This window comes from Amphibalanus amphitrite, unplaced genomic scaffold (genome assembly GCF_019059575.1).
Source record: "Amphibalanus amphitrite isolate SeventyFive unplaced genomic scaffold, NRLGWU_Aamphi_draft 000536F_arrow, whole genome shotgun sequence".
Taxonomy (NCBI): Eukaryota; Metazoa; Arthropoda; class Thecostraca; order Balanomorpha; family Balanidae; genus Amphibalanus; species Amphibalanus amphitrite.
Genome location: NW_024882030.1, coordinates 26,454 through 47,595, shown reverse-complemented (window position 1 = coordinate 47,595; position 21,142 = coordinate 26,454). Strand labels below are relative to the sequence as shown.

At 46.8% G+C, this 21,142-nt stretch overlaps 1 protein-coding gene across 1 annotated transcript in view; it reads left to right on the top strand.

The window, feature by feature from the left end:
- Positions 1–21,142, top strand: part of LOC122393457 — a gene marked incomplete at its 3' end in the record, with an annotated part of 144,660 nt that overhangs the window by 99,995 nt on the left and 23,523 nt on the right. The window contains exons 3-6 of the mRNA XM_043389475.1: positions 1,664–1,884; positions 3,080–3,277; positions 15,942–16,199; positions 16,865–17,008. Of these exons, the coding sequence (XP_043245410.1) occupies positions 1,664–1,884; positions 3,080–3,277; positions 15,942–16,199; positions 16,865–17,008 (821 nt within the window). The remainder of the gene's footprint in view (positions 1–1,663; positions 1,885–3,079; positions 3,278–15,941; positions 16,200–16,864; positions 17,009–21,142) is intronic.

Sequence of the window (21,142 nt, the reverse complement as noted above, 5' to 3'; positions counted from 1 at the left end):
TCCATGCAGCGCCCATAGGGCTAATGTTAAAATGCCAAAATCAAAGGGGGACACGGTGCCCCGGTGCCCTCCCCATTCCGCCGCCTATGCTCAGGTTATTTCTGACCTGACAGGCTCAGGGAGGATTGCTCTTTGTTGTTTTTCTCCGATGAACCCTCTTGCTGCACACTGGCTGATCCAAAGGATGGAAGGGACGGGGGGGGGGTGCAGACGTAAGAAAAAAGAAGACAATGTTCTTTCCCTAGCGCACGAAATCAATTCTTAAATGAAAATAAAACGAATAAGCTTCCGTTAAGAAGCCCCCGTTCCGTATCTTCCGTTCCATTCCACGACTCGCACGTTCCAGTGACTTGCTGCAGAAGCGTCATCTATACCTCGCCCTTTCTGCTCGGAAGGCCGCGAGTTGCGACATCTATACTATGTCTAGGCCTGAAATACCTCGGTAGTATTCATCCGCCACGATGTATTTATTTTTGTCAATCGGTTTGGTCCTTCTGGCCGGATAGGTCGTCAGAATTATCTGAAGGTGCCTGAAATGTCTCGTTAGTGGAAAAAATGTCTCGTTAGTGGAATTCCACTATCTGGCAACTAGCCCTATGTAAACGCGGCTACTGACAGGTGGCATCCATGTCTTACGGTTTTCGAAATATCTCGAATTTCGGCTTTGCCCCAACTCCGGCATTGCTTCAACTTCCCCTTGGTACTACCGCGCGTAGATTCTGTATGATACACGACATCGCTTCTATGGCCCTCAGTATCAACAGAGTAGTTTTTCGTGTCGCCGCACCGCGGCTCTCACATCAAGATCAATGCTTTCAAGAAAGACTAAATACAGATGGTTTGTTTGTCATTGTCTCATCTGATTACTGGAAGCCTAGGAATGGATACCTACTTATCATTTGTGTTTCAGATGGAATTAGAAGATTTGTGCGGGGAGCTGGCTGCTCTTCGTGAAGAGGTTGGTGGTTTGAACGGAGAAGTGACCACACTGAAGGGAGACAACGCCACACTGAAGGGAGACAACGCCGTACTGAAGGGGGAAGTGACCACACTGAAGGGAGACAACGCCACACTGAAGGGAGACAACACCACACTGAAGGGAGACAACGCCACACTGAAGGGAGACAACGCCATACTGAAAGGAGACAACACCACACTGCGTCAGGAGGTGGTCCATCTACGTGAAGAGGTGGTCCGCCTGCGACAGGCTGTCCTCGAGGAGCGCACCACTCGCCAGGTCGTCGTGGAGGAGCTGCGGCAGGAGGTCCGCCGGCGAGCAGCGCCCTCCGACCGTTCGCAGATGTGAGACTGAGAGGCAGCAGGGGTGGCACTGGGGGGGGGGGGGGGGCAAAGATAAGGGTAAACATTAGAGGCAGCCGCCTTTGGCTGCAAGGGATGACACTTGGTGTAGACAGTTTGTCGGTAATAGTCAACCCGGTTGTGTAGACAGTTTGTAAGAGTCAACCTGGTTGTGTGGGCATTTTGTTTGTAAGAACCAACCCGGTTGTGTATACAGTTTGTCTGTAAGACACTGGATGGGCTTACCTAGGTGGGGCCATGGTACGGTGCTGTTTCGGTAAAATGAAGACATCTTGAAATTATCGCCTTATGACTGACCATAGATGACGTCTTACTACGTCACTTTGACGTCATTTCACCACAGTGACGGCGAAGAGGTGGTCTCACTGAAGGCCGACACCTGTGACAAGTGTGACGCCACCACCAGTTGTGACGTCACCCCAACTACGGAGGAGGCGGGGCCGGCGTCCGGTGAGCGTAGGCCGCCTGCGGCTTGCGGTACCAACATTTACCACCTTGACTACAAGCTACTGAAGATGGTGCTGAGCAAGATGGACTGCTGGGACATGTTCCGCGCCAGGCGGGGTGAGTGCCCTGGCGACTGGCGAGGTCGTATTTCACAATAACATCCGGGTTGTTGTTATTTTTTCCTTAGCCAACAGACAGTTCAGCAATGGGGAAGCCTGGTCGGAAATCTGAACGTAATATCCCGCGAGTTGCTGGGGGGGGCGTTAAACGCCCCCACTTTTTTCGCCGGGCCATAGCATAAAAACGGCGCGCCGCAGGCGCGCCAAATTTTGGGTACCTGTAGGGAATTGATTGGAGTTTATTGTGACAAAGTTTCAAAAAAATCGGTCGGAAAAATTTTGAGATATCGGGGTTTTAGTGACGTCATGATTTCTGAGTTTTCGACCAAAAACGGCATATGTTCAAAAAATCATATAAAATCACAGAATAGACATACAGACATGCCGTAAACGCCATTAGACTGCCAATACCATGAACAATCAAATGGCTGTCTTCGATTATTGATTATCGTTCCGAATTTTCCAAATTCTTGAACTGAAACTTGGCAATTTCTCGTGACTACTTGACGACCATGATACATGCATTTCTTAAATTGAACTTTTTGAGCCAAACACGTACACATATGATAAAATGAATGTCACCATCGTGTTCTACGCCCCAAATTACCCATAAAACATGTGTCACGGGCTGCGAATATCAGTTTTGATTTTCGGGGATATGTGCCTACCCGGTTGACCTGACCTTGACCCTGACCTATGCTTGACTGACCCCTACATGGAACTGACACTCTTGTAGGCCTTATATGATGGATTGTGCACCGTTTTGACAGAGTTTATGACGAGAGGCGCCCATTGCGAAGTCCTGAAGTCCATGCTACTGAAAGCCCGATTTCAGGTGTTTGACCTGACCTTGACCCGACCTGTGACCTCAAAATTCAACTTTGAAGTACTCATCTGAAGCGTCTCGTCGCGCTCTTTCGTTTGCCGCCTCGTGCGTTTCGCTGCGCCTATTGGTTCTCGAGTTATCGGCTGGGGGCGTTTAACGCCCCCCCCCCCCCAGCAAACGGTGGGTGGCGAAATACCCCAGCAACTGCCGGGATATGGTAGGTAAAGGGCTGCTGGAGACGTGAACGGCCGCCGTACTATGGTTGCCGCCTAGTTGCCAGAAATATAAACTCTGCCGGTTTGTGGACTTTGAGTTTCAGGCTTTCCGTTGACGCCACTTGTTCCTTCTGTTTCGTCGGTGCCAATAGTCTGCCATCGCTGGCGGTCCGCCGTCGACGATATCGTCGGCGACTGTCGGCGGGAACTAACCGATCGGCAAACCCGCGGTGGAGAGGTTCCGGCGCCGGCCACGAGCCTAGAGCTCGTATTGAAGGCACAGGACCAGCCGAAGCTGACTGAACTGCGGGCGCCGACCGCTGAGACGGACACCGACCTCCGACTGGTCGGTGAGTCCCGTGTGAAACGCGCTACACACGAACTGGTAGGGGAGGTTGGGGTAATTTGGCCGCTTTTTTAGAAAACGATATAACTTAAAATTGACGACACACTTCTGCATTTTCTCAACGCTAGCAGGTGCCGCATTCAGTTTACTTTACTGGACAGTGAACTTGAAATGATAGAGTAATTACTTATATTGAAATTGTGACGTATTGCAAAGGTCTGCAAGGCGGCCAAATTGCCCCACTAGCAGGGTTATTTGGCCGGGGGTGTGGGGCAATTTGGCCGGTGTTAATTGCGGTCGGGATTTTCTGTTATATTGCGAGTCTGCTTCAGATTCAGCAATGACGTGTGTCCTATGACGCATTTGCCGCATTTTGGAGGTTGACTCAGGGGTCACAGGGGTCAAAATAGCCAAATTAGCGGCTCTAGATGCGAAGACAGTTTTTTACGAATAACTTTTGAAGTAATCAAGCTAGGCCAAAATTTCGAGTACCACCGTAATTCTCTCGTCAGTCCGCATCGAAAGATATATGTGTTGACCTTGAGAAGTCAAGGTCAAAGGTTGACCTCGGGTCACGTTACATCAGGTCGCTTGACCTCAAGGTCACGTGATTTCAAGGTCATCACGCGTATCATTCGATGCGCCTTGGCGAGCTGAACAGAATGAGACCATTTGTGCGGCTGTACCATTTTTATGCAAGGATTTATTAGCAAAAAACGTTTGGTAACCCTTGATTAGGTCACATGCTCTTACAGTTGACCAATCGGAAGTAAGGCATCAAAGTAGTCAAAGTTGGTCATGAAGCATGTTATTTATCCCGCGCCCCAGTGGCGGTCTCAGCCAACTTCGCCCTAGTGGGGGGGGGGGGGGCATATGTTACCACCCACCTCTAACTCAAAAACTAAGAGGGCTAGAAAGACGCCGCGACTGCTTTTACCGCGTCGGTAAAAAGCAGTCGATAGCTCTCAATGCGTACGTTTGAAAGTATTTCGGTGATTTTTCACCTTAGATCAATATTGGGGTCACCAGAGGTCATCAAAGATCAAAATTTGCCAATTGTCATTATATTTTTCAGAAAGCATGCCGCAATCTCAGGAACTATGGTAGCTAGAATTACGCATAGAAAAGCAATCGATAGCTTTTGAACTCTTCTTTTGAAAAGATCATAATCAATATTGACCTCAGGTCAACAGTTTAGCCTCCAGAGGGCAAAAACTCCAAAAATAGCTATTTTTACGAAAAGTGTTTTTCGACAATAACTTTCGACTACAAAAAGCCACGACATTTCTATTGCCAGAATCGTGTTCCCCTCGCCGAGACGCGTCGAATGAACTATGATTTGACCTTGAAAGGTCAACTTGAAAATTTGACCTCAGGTCAAGGTCATGATCTTACCGGAAAAGGTCATGTTGCATATCAGTCGATGCGTCTCAACAAGACAAACACAATGAGACCATCCCCAGCGTTCTATCTCTTTCCAATCGCGAGTTATTGGCAAAAAACTGTTTGTAGACTCATGTGACCTCGGATGACCTGTCTAGAGGCTATCAGCAAAAATGACACCTTGGTCATCACGAGTGGACTAAATCATTGTGATTCTGAAATATTTAGACTGTTCCGATGCGTACACACGGATCAAGAGGCATTTTCATTTTTCCCCATTGACTTATAATGGAAAGGTCACGCCACTGACCTGACCTTAGGTCACGGATATAAAAAATCCGAGATATACAAATTGTAGGCGCCCATAACAGCATGCAATCCACCAAGTTTAAAACCTTTCTGACAAACACTGCAGGCTGGGCATGATTGCAAACTTTTTTAGGCTTGGTCAGTTAACTTGACCTGGTGACCTGACCTGACATGACCTGGGGTAAAAAATTTCACACATTGTCCAAAATTGGTATACCAAAAGCTACCCCAAGCGGCGCGGTGCTACGCGCCGCGGTTTTTTATTCACACGCAAAAAAAAACGCGACAGGGTGGTAACATATGCCCCCCCCCCCCCCCACTGCACAGTGGGCGATCCGGCCGGTGTAGCCTCGCGAAACCTATCGGCATTCATAACATCCATGTTTTTGAAGCTAGAACCACAATATTTAGGAGCAACCTTCTTGAATATCCAATGAGCATACCTATGTTTTAAATAAGGACTATCTCTTATAGGATTTGTGCTCTGTGGCGAGCTTGCAATTTGCCTAATTGCTGTTCGAATAACGCATGAATACTTTTGAGGGTAGGTCGAAATTTATGACGATATGAGCTGGGTAGGACATTGAAATGGTGTCCTACCTCCATAGAAAATTGCTTCCAAACCAATTTTTATTCAAACGATAATGCCCTACCAATTTATACATATCATGAAACAGCGTAAATCTCGCCCGGGAAGGCCCCATTTCATAACATGACCCAAGCAGCGGGTTTGGTTTTTGGTAAATAGCTTCGCAAAAAATGGCCGCAGAACCACGATTTTGACATCGTCGTGTTCGCCTTGCTCAGGCGCGTCGAATGGTATACTTTTGTTTGGTTGAGGCCACCGTAAGGTCAACCTGGCCTTGACCTCGAGTCAAGGTCAGGTCAGAGGTCTTCAAATCACGAAGTTGGTCGAAGGAGGTCATATCGCATATCATTCGATTCGGCAGGTCTTCCGGAGTCCATTGGTGACCTTGTCGACTCTCTAGCTCAATTTGATTGGGAGTTATTGACGAAAAACTCGTATGACCCTAGTGACGTCATAAATGACGTCATGCAAGGTCAACAATGCAAAAATGCAGCATCAGATCTTGCAAGGAGTGCATGAAGTAACGATTCCATGTATTTGAGACAATTGAATATCATTCCTGGCGCCAAAATAACAGTTTTCATATTTCCCCATTGACTTATAGGTGAGGTCACGTGACCAACCTGACTTTATGTGACATTTAGGAAAAATATGAGATATGCAAGTTGTAAGACCTCTGAAGGACAATAAGTCCTGCAAGTCTCACCTCCCTGTGAAAGTTACTCTGGCACTGAGAGCGTTGCAAGGTTGCGACATCTGAGGATCGTACAGAGGTTCATTTATGACGTCATAGGTCAGTGACCTGACCTGACTTGAAAGTGCGGCTGGTGTCACAAGATCCAGCGTGCAGCAAAGGTCAGGTATGCCAGGTTGCAGCTCTCTATTGCCTTGGTGTTTTGAGCTATCGCGAAAACACCCTTTGGGGCATTTACCACTTGTGCTCAAGTGCACCAAGCCACGGCCAACCTTTAGAAGAAAAAAGTGTCTAGATGCTAGGGCTGCAAGTTGCTGCAAATTTTCACTGGCTCCCCTAATAGATAGTGTCTTAGTGAATGCGATACAGCATTATTTTCAGTTCATCTTCGTAAAACTTTTTTTGCTGGGCTTGGTTAATTCAGTGAACGTAATGTTCAGTGGTAGAAAAAAATATAAAAAGTTAACCTAATTATAAGACATTTTGAACTGATTTTGTCTACTTGCTTTCTATGGCGGAATCGTCTAAACACCTAAATTTCACTTTCCATGCGAAATGGATGCTCAACACCTAGCAATTTCATCGTTCCGCAAAATATTCAAAGAGCGTAAAAATCGGCTGTGATTATCCCCCTTATAAAGTGTTACGGAACGCTGTCTTTAACGATACTTTTGTCTACGAAAAAATGTCTCCTGAGCCATGCAAATGCACTAATCGTAATCTTTGATGAATTTTCTGTCGACTAGTATGCTTTGTTTTCCAATAGGGTTGGGACCTATCTGCATGCTCTGTATGTTTTGGTAAAATAAAAAAGCTCAGAATTTTTAATGATTTAATTTAAAATCACTTTGTTAAAAAAATGCCTAGTTAGTTCAGAAATTAATTATTTGTGGCTGAAATCGACTTGCTTCTGATTGGTCGGGCTAATCATGACGTCACATGTAGGTATATAACTGTCTGTATATTTGGCGCAGTTGAGACATACATTTTCTATGTATTTTCCTATGGTAAATCGGAGTGATTGGTCGTGTTTTCAGTGTCTCTTTATTTTGCGCTGGTATTGCGTGGCTAAGAAGTTTTATCAAGAATGGCATATACTAAAATGTTCCTTTAATAATGGAGCTTCAATATCTGTGAGTTTTATTGGCAAGCGAAAACTGATTTCGCTGTTATTTTATCTGGAAATTACTCATTTTTTTGGGTCAATATTCAAAATATTTTACGGGAACAAGTTGGCACTTTTCTTGATTTTTGCACTCAAATCGCGTGCGATTCAACTGTATTGGAACTTGCAAAGAAGCTTGGTGATTAATTAACTGTGTTGTTATGGCACTGTTTGCAAAGCATGGATAATGAAACTCTGCCAACGACTTAGCTACATAGCAATGCCTCAAGTAATACGCAGGAGGGACAGAATTCAGAGTCCGATCGAGAAGAATCGGTGCAAATGCTACGAAGACCAGGCAGCTCTGAAGGTCGTTCTCCACGGTACATGTTTTGCGCGTTTTAAATGACGTTTTAACGCTTTTTTGATGTTTTGCGAGTTTTTCATGATCCGGCGTTGATCTGTACCATTAAATTACACGGTGCCATCTCCACGGCGGAAGATTTGTCAAAAATCGAAAAACGCGTGGCTTCATAAAATCAAAAAACTGCAAAACTCGTAAAACGCGTCAGTTTGTGTCATGCAAAACTCGTAAAACCTTTAAAAAACGCAAAACTCTCATTTGTAAAAACGCGCGATTTTATCCAAACATTTGGATCGAATGAAAGTTTTCCGGTTTTTGACGAGGCTAAAAAGGTAATCCTTCTGCTATCAATACCATTTTACGGTGAAATGGATGCAATGGAAAGCGTGGAAAGCGATAAAACGCAATTTGATTAAGGCAATGATCATGGCAAGTACTCAGACAACCATACCAATAACTTCTGTTGCTATTCCAACGATGTGGATGTCAAATAATTACATAGTGAGTCTATGGATAACAGATATTACGATATCAGATCATTTCAGATAATTGATAATTAACTGACGTCATAGAGGTGATAACAATAGGGTACCGTGATGATACCCCTATAACTATCTTTACAGCGAAAATCGAGGGGTTAATAAAAACCGTGCGCCAGATACCTGCCCTGTGGGACAAGAGGGCCACGGCATACAGCGCACGAAGGGCGGAGATAGATGTTCTTTCTCTGAAATTGAAATTGTTCTGAAATTGTAATTGTTCTGAAAGACTGACAAACTAAAACCGTAAAAAGCGAAAAACTCGCAAAACTCGCAAAAGCGTCCGTTAAAAAGCGAAAAAAGCGCAAAACTCTCGTTTGCTAAAACGCGTAAAAACCGAAAATGTTAACACGTGGAGACAGGACTTGATACAATAGCTAGTCGTCTCACTACTCTCACTCCATTAGACCAGCTGATTCCTGACAGCACCGACTCGGATGCAAAGATGGAGCTCATCTTCCAAGCCAGAAACCAGTTCTTTGATGGAAGATGCGATGCTGCCTCTGTCTCTGCTTTGTTAGCCACTTTGGACGGGGCGGAGCTCCGCTCCTTGCGTGAGCGGTTATTCGCCTGTCATCCAGAAATAGTTCCTTCGTTTCCTGGCCGTTCCCTGATTAGGTGCAATACGGGGAGCTGTAATCAGGGAAGTAACTTTCCATATGAAAGGGGTGCAGGTGCACCCCCGTCCCCCATCCACTAGAAGTGCACCCCCATAGGCTAAGCGGCGCCCCACACGCCGCCCCACACGATTAGCTCTAGAGCAGATGGCGAGGGTGATTTCTCGGCTACATTCCATCTCGGCGTCGTGATGCTTGTGGGCTTGGAAAGCGTCCAGTCGTATGTAGGGTAGTGTAGGGGTAGGGTTGAGTTCAATAAGGTCCTTACATTTGAAAGGTTTGAACAACCCGCAATCAGCACAACATACCACAAGTTAAATAAAAAACTACCAAACTCCGCCCAACTAATCTATCTACTATTATAAATCTTAAAAAGTCCGCCGCCGCCCACGCCCACGCCGCCGTCGGGGTTACTCCCAAAAACGCTTATTGCGGCGCCGTCGATTGACGCAGGATGGTGAAATTTTTACCACTCGTGGGTCACGTAAATGAACAGGTCGTATTAAATTTTGGGCACGATGCGGCCGGGGGTGCGCCCGTGGCGCGTGCTCATGTGCGCCATAGGGTTAGCATTAGAATCGGCAAAAACAGGCTATTGCTCGGGAACGGTAAGGGCTACGGGGGTGAAATTTTCGCTGTAAGTCGATCGCGTGCACTCATTTGTCGTATTAAATTCTTGAGGGGGTGGGTTCAGCGGTGTGCACGTGATGGGGCCGCGACCGGCGCCGAGCAGAGTGCACGTGCTTTAGGCTCAGTTGTTCGCTTGCTAAACTGAGTCAAAAGCATCAGAGCCGGGAGGTCGTTGACCTTTGACAACGAATACCGGCGCCGGGCACCGCTCGCCAAGAGGATTCGCCAGTATATACAATTAATTTGTTCTTGCAATATCTCAGCCGTTTCTGGGCCGATTTAGCTGAAACTTGGACTGTCGGTGGTAGTGTAGTGTAGTGTAGGATAGGGTAGGGTAGGGTAGGGTAGGGGTAGGGTAGGGTAGGGTAGGGTAGGGTAGTGTAGGGTAGGGTAGTGTAGGGTAGGGTAGGGTAGGGTAGTGTAAGGGTAGGGTAGTGTAAGGGTAGGGTAGGGTAGGGCAGGGCAGGGTAGGGTAGGGTAGGGTAGGGTAGTGTATGGGTAGGGTAGGGTAGGTTAGGGTAGTGTAGGGTAGGGTAGGGTAAGGGTAGGGTAGGGTAGGGTATGGTAGGGTAGGGTATGGTAGGGTAGGGTAGGGTAGGGTAGTGTAAGGGTAGGGTAGGGTAGTGTAGGAGTAGGGTAGTGTAAGGGTAGGGTAGGGTAGTGTAAGGGTAGGGTAGGGTAGGGTAGTGTAGGGGTAGGGTAGGGGTAGGGTATGGTAGGGTAGGGTAGGGTTGAATTGAGTAACATCCTAACTTGCAAAGGGCTCGAACAACTCGCATGCATCACCATCATACTTTACAGTTCAATCAAAAGCAGTTACCCAGTTCTTCACAAATAATACCAATAAAAATGCAAGTTTTTACACCCAAACTAATGCATCCATTAATCATACATATCAAAACATACAGTTATCGCGTAAACCTGTACCTCTAGTCTACTATTATAAATCTTAAAAAGTCCGCCGCCCACGCCGCCGCCGTCGGGGTTACTCCCAAAAAGGCTTATTGCGGCGCTGTCGATGGACGCAGGAGGGTGAAATTTTCACGACTCGTGGGTCAAGTAATAAAACAGGTCGTATTAAATCTTGGGCACGATGTGGCCGGGGGTGCGCCCGTGGCGCGTGCTCATGTGCGCCATAGGGTTAGCATTAGAATCGGCAAAAACAGGCTATTGCTCGGGAACGGTAAGGGCTACGGGGGTGAAATTTTCGCTGTAAGTCGATCGCGTGCACTAATTTGTCGTATTAAATTCTTGAGGGGGTGGGTTCAGCGGTGTGCACGTGATGGGGCCGCGACCGTCGCCGAGCAGAGGGCACGTGCTTTAGGCTCGCTTAAAAACTGACTGGAAATAATCAGAGCCGGGAGGTCATTGACCTTTGACAACGAATACCGGCGCCGGGCACCGCTCGCCAAGGGGATTCGCCATTAAATACGATAAATTTGTGTTTGCAATATCTCAGCCGTTTCTGGGCCGATTTAGCTGAAACTTGGACTGTCGGTGGTAGTGTAGGGTAGTGTAGTGTAGGGTAGGGTAGGGTAGGGTAGGGTAGTGTAGGGGTAGGGTAGGGTAGGGGTAGGGTATGGTAGGGTAGGGTAGGGTAGGGTAGTGTAGGTTAGGGTAGTGTAGGGTAGGGTATGGTAGGGTAGGTTAGGGTAGTGTAGGGTAGGGTAGGGTAGGGACTAGGGTAGGGTATGGTAGGGTAGGGTAGAGTTAGGTAGGGTAGAGTTAGGTAGGGTAGAGTTAGGTAGGGTAGAGTTAGGTAGGGTAGAGTTAGGTAGGGTAGAGTTAGGTAGGGTAGGGTAGGTAGGGTAGGGTAGGTAGGGTAGGGTAGGGGTAGGGGAAGGGGTAGGGTAGGGTAGGGTAGGGTAGGGTAGTGTAGGAGTAGGGTAGGGTAGGGTAGGGTAGGGTAGGGTAGGGTAGGGTATTGTAGGGTAGGGTAGGGTAGGGGTAGAGTAGGGTAGGGTAGGGTAGGGTAGGGTAGGGTAGTGTAGGGGTAGGGTAGTAGGGTAGGGTATGGTAGGGCAGGGTAGGGTAGTGTAGGGTAGAGTTAGGTAGGGTAGAGTTAGGTAGGGTAGGGTAGGGTAGGGTAGGGTAGTAGGGTAGGGTAGGGTAGGGTAGGGTAGGGTAGGGTAGGGTAGTAGGGTAGGGTAGGGTAGGTAGAGTAGGGTAGGGTAGGGTAGGGTAGTGGTAAGGTAGGGTAGGGTAGGGTAGTGTAGTGTAGGGATAGGGTAGGGTATGGTATGGTAGGGTAGGGTAGGGTAGGGTAGGGTAGTGTAGTGTAGGGGTAGGGTAGGGTAGGGTATGGTAGGGTAGGGTAGGGTAGTGTAGGGGTAGGGTAGGGTAGGGTAGGGTAGGGTAGGGTAGGGTAGGGTAGGGTTGCGTTCAGTAACATCTTAACTTACAAAGGGCTCGAAGAACTCGCATGCATCACCATCATACTTTACAGTTCAATTAAAAGCAGTTACCCACTTCTACAAAAATCATACCAATAAAAATGCAAGTTTCTACACCCAAACCAATGCATCCGTTAATCATACATATCAAAACATACAGTTATCGCGTAAACCTGTACCTCTAGTCTATATTATAAATCCTAAAAAGTCCGCCGTCGGGGTTACGCCCAAAAACGCTTATAGCGGCGCCGTCGATTGACGCAGGGGGGTGAAATCTTCACGGCTCGTGGGTCACGTCATTCAACAGGTCGTATTAAATTTTGGGCACGATGCGGCCGGGGGTGCGCCCGTGGCGCGCGCTCACGTGGTGTGCCATAGGGTTTACACTAGAATCGGCAACAGACTATTGCTCGGGAACGGTAAGGGCTACGGGGGTGAAATTTTCGCTGTAAGTCGGACGCGTGCACTAATTTGTCGCATTAAATTTTCGAGGGGGTGGGTTCAGCGGTGTGCACGTGGTGGGGCCGCGACCGGCGCCGAGCAGAAGGCACGTGCTTTAGGCTCAGTTTCTTCGTTTGCAAAACTGAGCGAAATCAGAGCCGGGAGGTCGTTGACCTTTGGCAACGAATACCGACGCCGGGCACCGCTCGCCAAGAGGATTCGCCAGTAAATACAATTAATTTGTTCTTGCAATATCTCAGCCGTTTCTGGGCCGATTTAGCTGAAACTTGGACTGTCGGTGGTAGTGTAGGGTAGTGTAGTGTAGTGTAGGGTAGGGTAGGGTAGGGTAGGTAGGGTAGGGTAGGGTAGGGTAGGGTAGGGTAGGGTACGGTAGGGTATGGTAGGGTAGGGTAGGGTAGGGGATTGTAGGGTAGGGGATTGTAGGGTAGGGTAGGGTAGGGTAGGGTAGGGTAGGGGATTGTAGGGTAGGGTAGGGTAGGGTAGGGTAGGGGATTGTAGGGTAGGGGTAGGGTAGGGTAGGGTAGGCTAGGGCAGGGTAGGGTAGTGTAGGAGTAGGGTAGGGTAGAGTAGGGTAGGGTAGGGGTAGGGGTAGGGTAGTGTAAGGGAAGGGTAGGATAGGGTAGGGGTAGGGTAAGGTAAGGTAGGGTAGGGTAGTGTAAGGGTAGGGTAGGGTAGTGTAAGGGTAGGGTAGGGTATGGTAAGGTAGGGTAGGGTAGGGTAGGGTAGGGTAGGGTAGGGTAGGGTAGTGTAGGGGTAGGGTAGGGTGGGGGTAGGGTAGGGTATGGTAGGGTAGGGTAGGGTAGGGTAGGGTAGGGTTGAATTGAGTAACATCCTAACTTACAAAGGGCTCGAACAAATCGCATGCATCACCATCATACTTTACAGTTCAATTAAAAGCAGTTACCCAGTTCTTCACAAATAAAACCAATAAAAATGCAAGTTTTTACACCCAAACTAATGCATCCATTAATCATACATATCAAAACATACAGTTATCGCGTAAACCTGTACCTCTAGTATTAATAAACATTACAGCCAAACTAATGGCCTAAATAAAAATATATCTCAAATCCTAACAGTTATCGCGGGTGATGGCGCCATGAGTTGCTATTATCCAAAACAGATGCAAATAAACATGTTTGTATGTCCTATGTATGTTTGTTTTAAAAACGTTGCAGCGGCGCTGGGAACTGCAGTCTTAGATCTGGGTATGTTTGGCATCTGCAACTCTTCATATACACATTAACCCTATTTCGGACGGGGAGACCTTTCAGGGTTTTCTTGTACAATTGCCAAACGCCGCGAGACATTCAGCTCATATTTGGTGACTTTTCCTAAATGCTCATTGCGCACATCTCAGCAAAAAAAAAAAAAAATGCCGGGTCAGGTCAGGTCAGGTAACCAGAGCGGGTTTGTTGACCCCACCTCAGAAAAGTTTGCAAACACGTCAGAGCTTGAGTTTTTCACGAAGTTATTTCCTCTCATCAAGTCTTCAAAACAGTACCTGCAGTATGTGTCGTTTGCATATCTCAGAATTTTTGATCTGTGACCTGAGGTTAGGTCAGAGTCGTGACCTTTACATTGCAAGCCTATGGAAAAGTATTGAAATGCGACCTGCACCTCGAGTAAACGAGTCAAAACCACCCAATTCTTTAAGAATTATGACAAATTATCTTATCTGTAATGATCCAGGTGCCATTTACTGACAGGGACACCGGAGAGGGTTATCTGAGCCGAGATCATGTGAGGTGATATCTACCATACATCAATGCTCACAATACTTACAATATTGACAATGCTTTTGCTTACAACACTTACAATACTTACGATGAGACCAGCAAGCACTCTGCCGTTACAGTTCTAACTTCTGTTTCGAAAAACGACGTTACACACATTCGCTGCCAGCATAACATGTATTGTTTGACAGTAACAAAATACAATTGACATCTGAACCCCAAACGGACCGCCATCCACTCAAATTTTATAACCCTGACCGGTCAGGGGGCGAATGGAGGTCATTTCCTGGGCATTACACTCAGCCCTTGCACAAAATATTTCACCTCACAGTGATCATTACAACAATAGCACCGACTTGATAGTGGATTTCAAAGTACTTGCATCAGCTCTTCCTGCTATTGCAGACGATCATCTCCTCAGGGTAATGTTGTTCGAGACATGAACGAAGATCGTTTTCGGAGTTTCATAAGTGCTACTGCAACAGCCTGGCACAAAACAGGACTTGTGCGCTCTTCTCTGCACTTTGCCCTTCAGTAAAGAATTGTTTAGAATCTATCTTACGCTTCTTTCACAGTCTCCCTGGCCACCGTAGGGCGTAGATAGATTGCTGTTGCTGGTAAGTTAAGGCACGGTAGATAAAAATTACCTCGGTTCTCAACGCCTTAAGTTATTTTCATAAAAAAGAACAAATAAATGATCAATAAGATGACAGGAATGTAAACATTTTAATCGTAAAGTAGTCCAAATATTGGAATGAGCTTTTGCTTTTCAGCATCCTCCGATTCATCATCTTTATCATTTGAAAATTCGAGGTACATAAAATGTTTATCACGCGCTCATGTTAAGTGGGAATATAGTACACGGCAGACACATCAATTTTTGACACTGAACACTTCATCCGTAAATGTTTTAACATCATTTAAAGTTAAAAACAGCGCGAATGGCAGAGTGAAGCAAACAACATCTTTCACCCATTGATATAACATGTAATCTGTGGTGCGCCAGATGCGCCATTATTTGTCAACCGCAGAAGGTGACATGTGACGTAACAGCATCAAGAGCATCTTTTTTCAAGAACTTTTCAAAACAAGTTTCCTATCTTTCTTCCCCCATTTCTCTCAGCTTATTGATTTTATGAGGCAATGGTATGCACCATAAATTATGTGAAAATAGTTTGATCATTTTCATGCATTCTTAAAAAATCGAGTTCCCAACCCCATTTTCGGAAAAAAAATGTCTTTGAGGTTTCGCGAGGCTAGACCGGCCCGATCGCCTACCGTGCACTGGGGCGAAGGTTATGGTACAATTGACCATGAAAACTCGGCCGTCCCAGCATAGTGACCATGAGAACACCGGCCAAGTTGCCCCGCTAGTCCCGGCCAAATTACCCCATATTGCCATTCTGAATTTTTTTGTATATAAAGTCATTACGGCTATACGGAATTAGATAAAATTGCTCTTGGATCCGCTGAACACCCCCAAGAATGGCGCTATAATGTCTGAATTCGTTTTTAGCCCAAATACTCGTACTACACGTTATACAACTTTGTAAACTGAAGTAAAAGTTACCGTTTTCTAATGAAATTAACGCTTTATTAATTTTGAATAAAACTACGATGGGCAAAGTTTTGACATTTGTCCTCCAGTTATTTCTACCCATGACAAATGAATAGAGACTAGAATTATTTCACTCACTTTTATAAGACATCGTACAGGTGGGGGTGGCCTGAATTTACACCACCTGCCAAATAACCCCACTCTCCCCTACGCTTTGTCCCGCTGTAACTGCCATTCCTTGTCCATATGAGCGATCACTTCTTCACTGACTGGTGTTGCTTTATTCCAGCAGCCACCTGCCACGCCCTGGAAAAGGCCAACCTGCGCGGCTTTAAGCTGCGGGTCTCTGCCCTGCGCCGGCTGGCGCGTGCCAACGCCTCCAGTCTTTGTGAGCTGACGCTGCCGGCCGGCATCAACGACTGGCAGCTGGAGGCCCTGCTGGAGCCGCTGAAGGCTCTGGAGCGGCTTGATGTGAGCCCACCCGTGGACAGCTCCGGCAAGTGGCTTCGGCTGCTGCCCAAGTCGCTGAAGAGACTGGACATTACTGGTGAGAAGGGTTGTGGGATATGCGCGTAGCCTAAAAGGGAAAACAATTAATTCTCCTGTAATTGTTACATGTTTTGTGTGTGAGAGGCAGAACATAGTGAAGAAGGGAAGGTCAAATTTGTTCGGTTATACTTCTTTTTTTTGTAAGCTTATAAACAGGTTGGGTACGGTATGTATAGTCTCTCTTGAAAGTATCGTGTCTCGAAAGTATCTCTACTGCTCCATGGTTTGAGATCGCTCCCTGGTTTGCAAACCCTTGGCTTTTTAGGGTTGGTCGCCTCGAGGACCCATGACACCGTGACAACGGTACGGTACGGCCAGGCAGCCGACCCTATAAAGCCAGGGCTCTCAAACTAGGGAGCGATAGCGATACTTTCGAGACGTGATACTTTCAAGAGAGGCTATGGCTTGACCTAACACAAATGCAATAAAAGAGAATGCAAGATCTGAATACGATGAAACAATAAATAATTCCAGTTCTTTATGAATTACAGAATAAGACTCGTATAAGGAGCCAGGTAATCTTTATGCCATCTGTTTGTCCTATATTGTTGTCTCCTTATGAGCTGACTATAGTCCACGGCTAATACTTTCCCCTGTACACTGTACAGTGTACACTGAGTGTACAGTCACAGTGTTGATAGGTGATTATGTCCCTCTCCACAGGGTCGGGGATGACTGGGGCACCGCTGACTTTCAATAGATGCCCGTCGGAGGGAGTGCTGGTCGGTGTACTGTCAGCAACGGACACACTCCTGGACCAGCTGGCTGTCCTGGCGACCCACACAGTCACCAAGCTGTTCATTCGTGGTGAGCAACACCAACACGAGTAGAGCATCGGTGCCAAGACATCGTGACCACTGACCAATGGCCATGACAAATGTAGGGAACACGTGGCTCTTATGTTCCGCTTACTACTGCTCTTTATCAAGTTGACAAAACGTAGCGTTTATCGTCAAACACATATCGTACCGATCATGCCAATGAGTAGGGTAGGGTGGGGTAATTTGAACATGTGGGGCAATTTGAACATAGTGTGAATAACACAAAATTACGGAAAATCCATAAGTGGCATGACAATAAGACCAATGAGAGAAATTATCGTAACTAAAAGGGCTATCATATGAACGGGGTTTAAAGTTTCAGGGAATGAAGATGTTGACGCACAGTGTAAAAAATCAATTTCGCAAGGAAAAACGCCTAACAACACGTCATTGCAACTTCATTGCAGCGCAAAATCTTGCATTGCTAGCGCCTAATACGCAACGGCTTTTGTTGTATAATGACCTAATCAGTGCCTTCAATCCAAGAAATTTGCTTTTGAACCCTGTTTTTTAAAATGGCAAAATAACTTTTAGCGTGGGGTAATTTGAACATAGTGTGAGAATTTCAATGAAGACAGGGATACCTCCGAAAAAAACAACGCTCCCAGTTTTTTTTTTTGCCAGTATTTTCGAACCAAAGCAGTAGCAGATAAGTGATGCCAGTTTTAGAAAATTTACGTCTAATATCCCTCTAATGTCCGGCATTTTCGTTGATTTTCCGTCCAAAAATGTTAAAGTCAACTATTTGTCCAAATATGTCCGAATATTATGCAGCTATCAACACTCAAAACCGTCATTTATATTGCTTAACATGCAATTTTACCAGCCGAAAAGTGTTCATTATATTGAGAGCTTAACAAGCTTTCCATTCGCCAATCAATTCTATGCACGATTACTTTATAAAAAGCGCTGAAGTGTAGCAAGCCATCGTTCAATGTTGTCCAGTCTGCTACCTTTGTCCAACCAATTCCGAATTGGACATTGGACAAAATCAGAACTCCAAATGTCCAGGTTTCGATTTGCACCACTTTAAAAGATGTAGTAAGGTTGGGAGAGTTTTTGTCGAACAAAAATGATAGACGTTCTGTGAGGGGCGAATTCTGTCAACTGACCGGTGTGACGCGTGCAGATATTGATACTCTGCAACTGTTATTTTTGCTGTTGTGTTGATTTTTCAAGTGAAGGTATGTTTAGAATTGTTCTGCCTATTTGTTTATGGGTCAAACAACATCGGTGCTGGCGAGACTATCGTTTTTATGACAGGTAAAGGCAGTATGTTCAAATTACCCCACGGTGGGGCAATTTGAACACACCGTGACTTGGTGGAGAAGTGAGGCTATGCTATTCAAGGTATGCTCGGCTCGTCCAAAAATGAGGCTTGCATGGTGAAAGCAAGTGACACTTGCGCTACTGAAACAGTTTTTCTTCATCCAGGGTTGAACTGGAATTTGGTACAACGGAGAAGACGTAAAAATATGTTCAAATTACCCCACACTACCCTATAGTATATGCATTTGGCTATTATGTATGGGTATAGTATACGAATACTGCATGGGGGAGCGGGCAATAGCAAAAAATATTGCCCGATGTGACGTCACTGTCGCCCGAGGGTGAAGACCGAAACAAGTGCTATTGCCCGAGGCGAAGCCGAGGGCAATAGCACTTGTGGAGGTCTTCACCCGAGGGCGACAGTGACGTTACAGAGGGCAATATTTTTTGCTATTGCCCGCTCCCCCATGCAGTATTCGTTTTATTACATGGCCAACTCTCGGAATCTTTACTTAGTACTCATTCATCCCGTAATAAAAAATATCCAAACACAAATATCATGGTACAATTGAATGTATTGGATATACAATCATAGCCACGTCAAATGTCTACGGCACACACTTAGCTTTATATGTTTCACGCCACGCCGTACTTGAGAGTGTGGAGACTCTTCGATTTGTAGCGTTCACCGTCCTTGCGTTTTACAGTAATGAAGAACTCCTTCACAGCGTTGTCCAGGACATCGTTGCTGTGCATGCAGCTTTCAACAGATATGCCTTTTACTTGCAAGAACTCAATGAAGACGTCTTCTGCTGATTTAATCACCTTTGTAGTGCCATGAGCCCTGCGCGATGAAAATAGCTCATCCAATTCATGCGGCTCCAACAAATTAATTCGGGGTATTTGAACGGACATGTTCAAATGACGGCCCATTTCTTGATGACTTGACTAGCCAATCACGACATCACGAAATCAAACTGAACAGTCTGAGAAAACGACGATAAAATTACGACATTTGAATTTTTGTTCAAACACCACTGCGCGAGCAACTTACTATTGACCGTTGACATGGCAACCGCTTCTCACCTTCAGAAAGGTCAGTAACCTGACAGTGAAAGGTCAGTAACCTGATGACGGGCAATAGTAAAAAATATCTCATGCCAAATTAACACAGGAGCCATGTAATAATATATGCTTATGCATCTTATTCTCAATAACGAGGGGCACACGAGGCTGCTACGCTATTATGGACTGGTTGGAAGGATGGCCCATATAAAGCAGTTGGATCTTACTACTGCGCTTTTCCACTATTCCTTTATTGCACTCGCTTGTCCGTTTCCCAAAAAGGCGTCCTACCGGTTGGTAATAGGCATATATTGCTGATAATATGTATTATTCAATATATTCATCTTCAGTTCCAGCCATTCCAGTCGGTATGTACCTATGTCTGTATTTGTTTTACAGACTCACCGTCCGTGACACCGGAGGCGACGGAACGCCTCCTGGCTGCCCTCACTGGCTTGAAAGACGTCGGTGTTGTCGGATCCGGCGTCATTTGCGAAACTGTGCTGTCCGCCCTTCACGGCTGTTCCCAGCTGGATACGGTGCAGCTCAGTGTGTAGCACGCTACATCTTGAACATTTAACGTAATATCTTTTCGGCACGGCTCGGTCTGGCAGTCCCCCCCCCCCCTCGCAGTCCGGTCACAGGCCTAGCCCTCCATTCACACACCCGTCGCTGCTACCGGGTGACGCACAGCTGAGCGGAGCGCTGCTGCTGCGCTCTCCTCCCCTCTCATTATTCACTACCCCCCCCCCCCGTCACCAGGCCCGCCATCCCCATTCAGCACTTTTCCCCAACTCCCTCAACGAGCACTGTCCGTGAGAATAGCCCGCAGTAGACACATCTGCGAGAAGACGATGCCGGTCACATCAGTACGAACCGCCGAGGCACAGCTGAGTCAACAAGCTACGTCAGAACTGCGGCCGGCGGCGGCGGCGAGCGAGCACGTTAAGGTACTCTGTCACTTGTCACGTACTCTGTCAGGTACCACAACAGCTGCGCCGCGCTGAGTCCCACGGAGGGAATGGCAAAACCAGAAAGATCCTACGGCAAGCAAAAACGCTGTAGTTCCAGAGGTCTTCGCAATGGGCAGCCGTTAAACTCTCATTACGACGCTCGCCTATGGAGACAGCTACCGCAGGATGAGCGATCCGAGCCTCCTCAAATAACGCTGGATCAGTAAGATATGTCAACAGATCATGGAGCAGTGTCAAGGATGGATGCCGGCTGGAGCACACAGCCTCCTTTGTCGGGCACAGCAACCCAGGGTGAGTGAACCTGGCAAAACAGCCGGGTGACCGACCTCACAATGGCCTCATGAGGTAGTTCCAGAGATCTCCGCAGAGGAAGAAGGCGCTGACTTACGGCCACGCCCCGGTACGGTGGGCGGAGCAAGAGTGACGTCACAGGGGCGTTGGCGGCAGACGAAACGGAAGGAAACAAAAGTTTGAATAAAATGAAATTGAAGAATCAAAATTAAAACTCGAAAATCACAAACCTTTCGGGGATTGTTTTATGCCAGCGATTACTAAAATGATAAAGCACTCAACACGAAGACGATTCGACGGCCAAAAATTGCAGGCACAGAGGAGCAAGGTGACTAAACAGGACAGAGGGCGCCATCTTACGGCCCCACCCACCAGAAGAAGGCAGAGGAAGATGACGTCGCAAGGGCGTGGCAGTCACCCCTCCCCCCCCCCAACTATAAAAGGGTGCGCCACCCAACCAGAGAGAGAATCACAGTCGAGCAGCCGAGAGTCACAGTCTGCAGCTGGAGCCGGGGACGCCT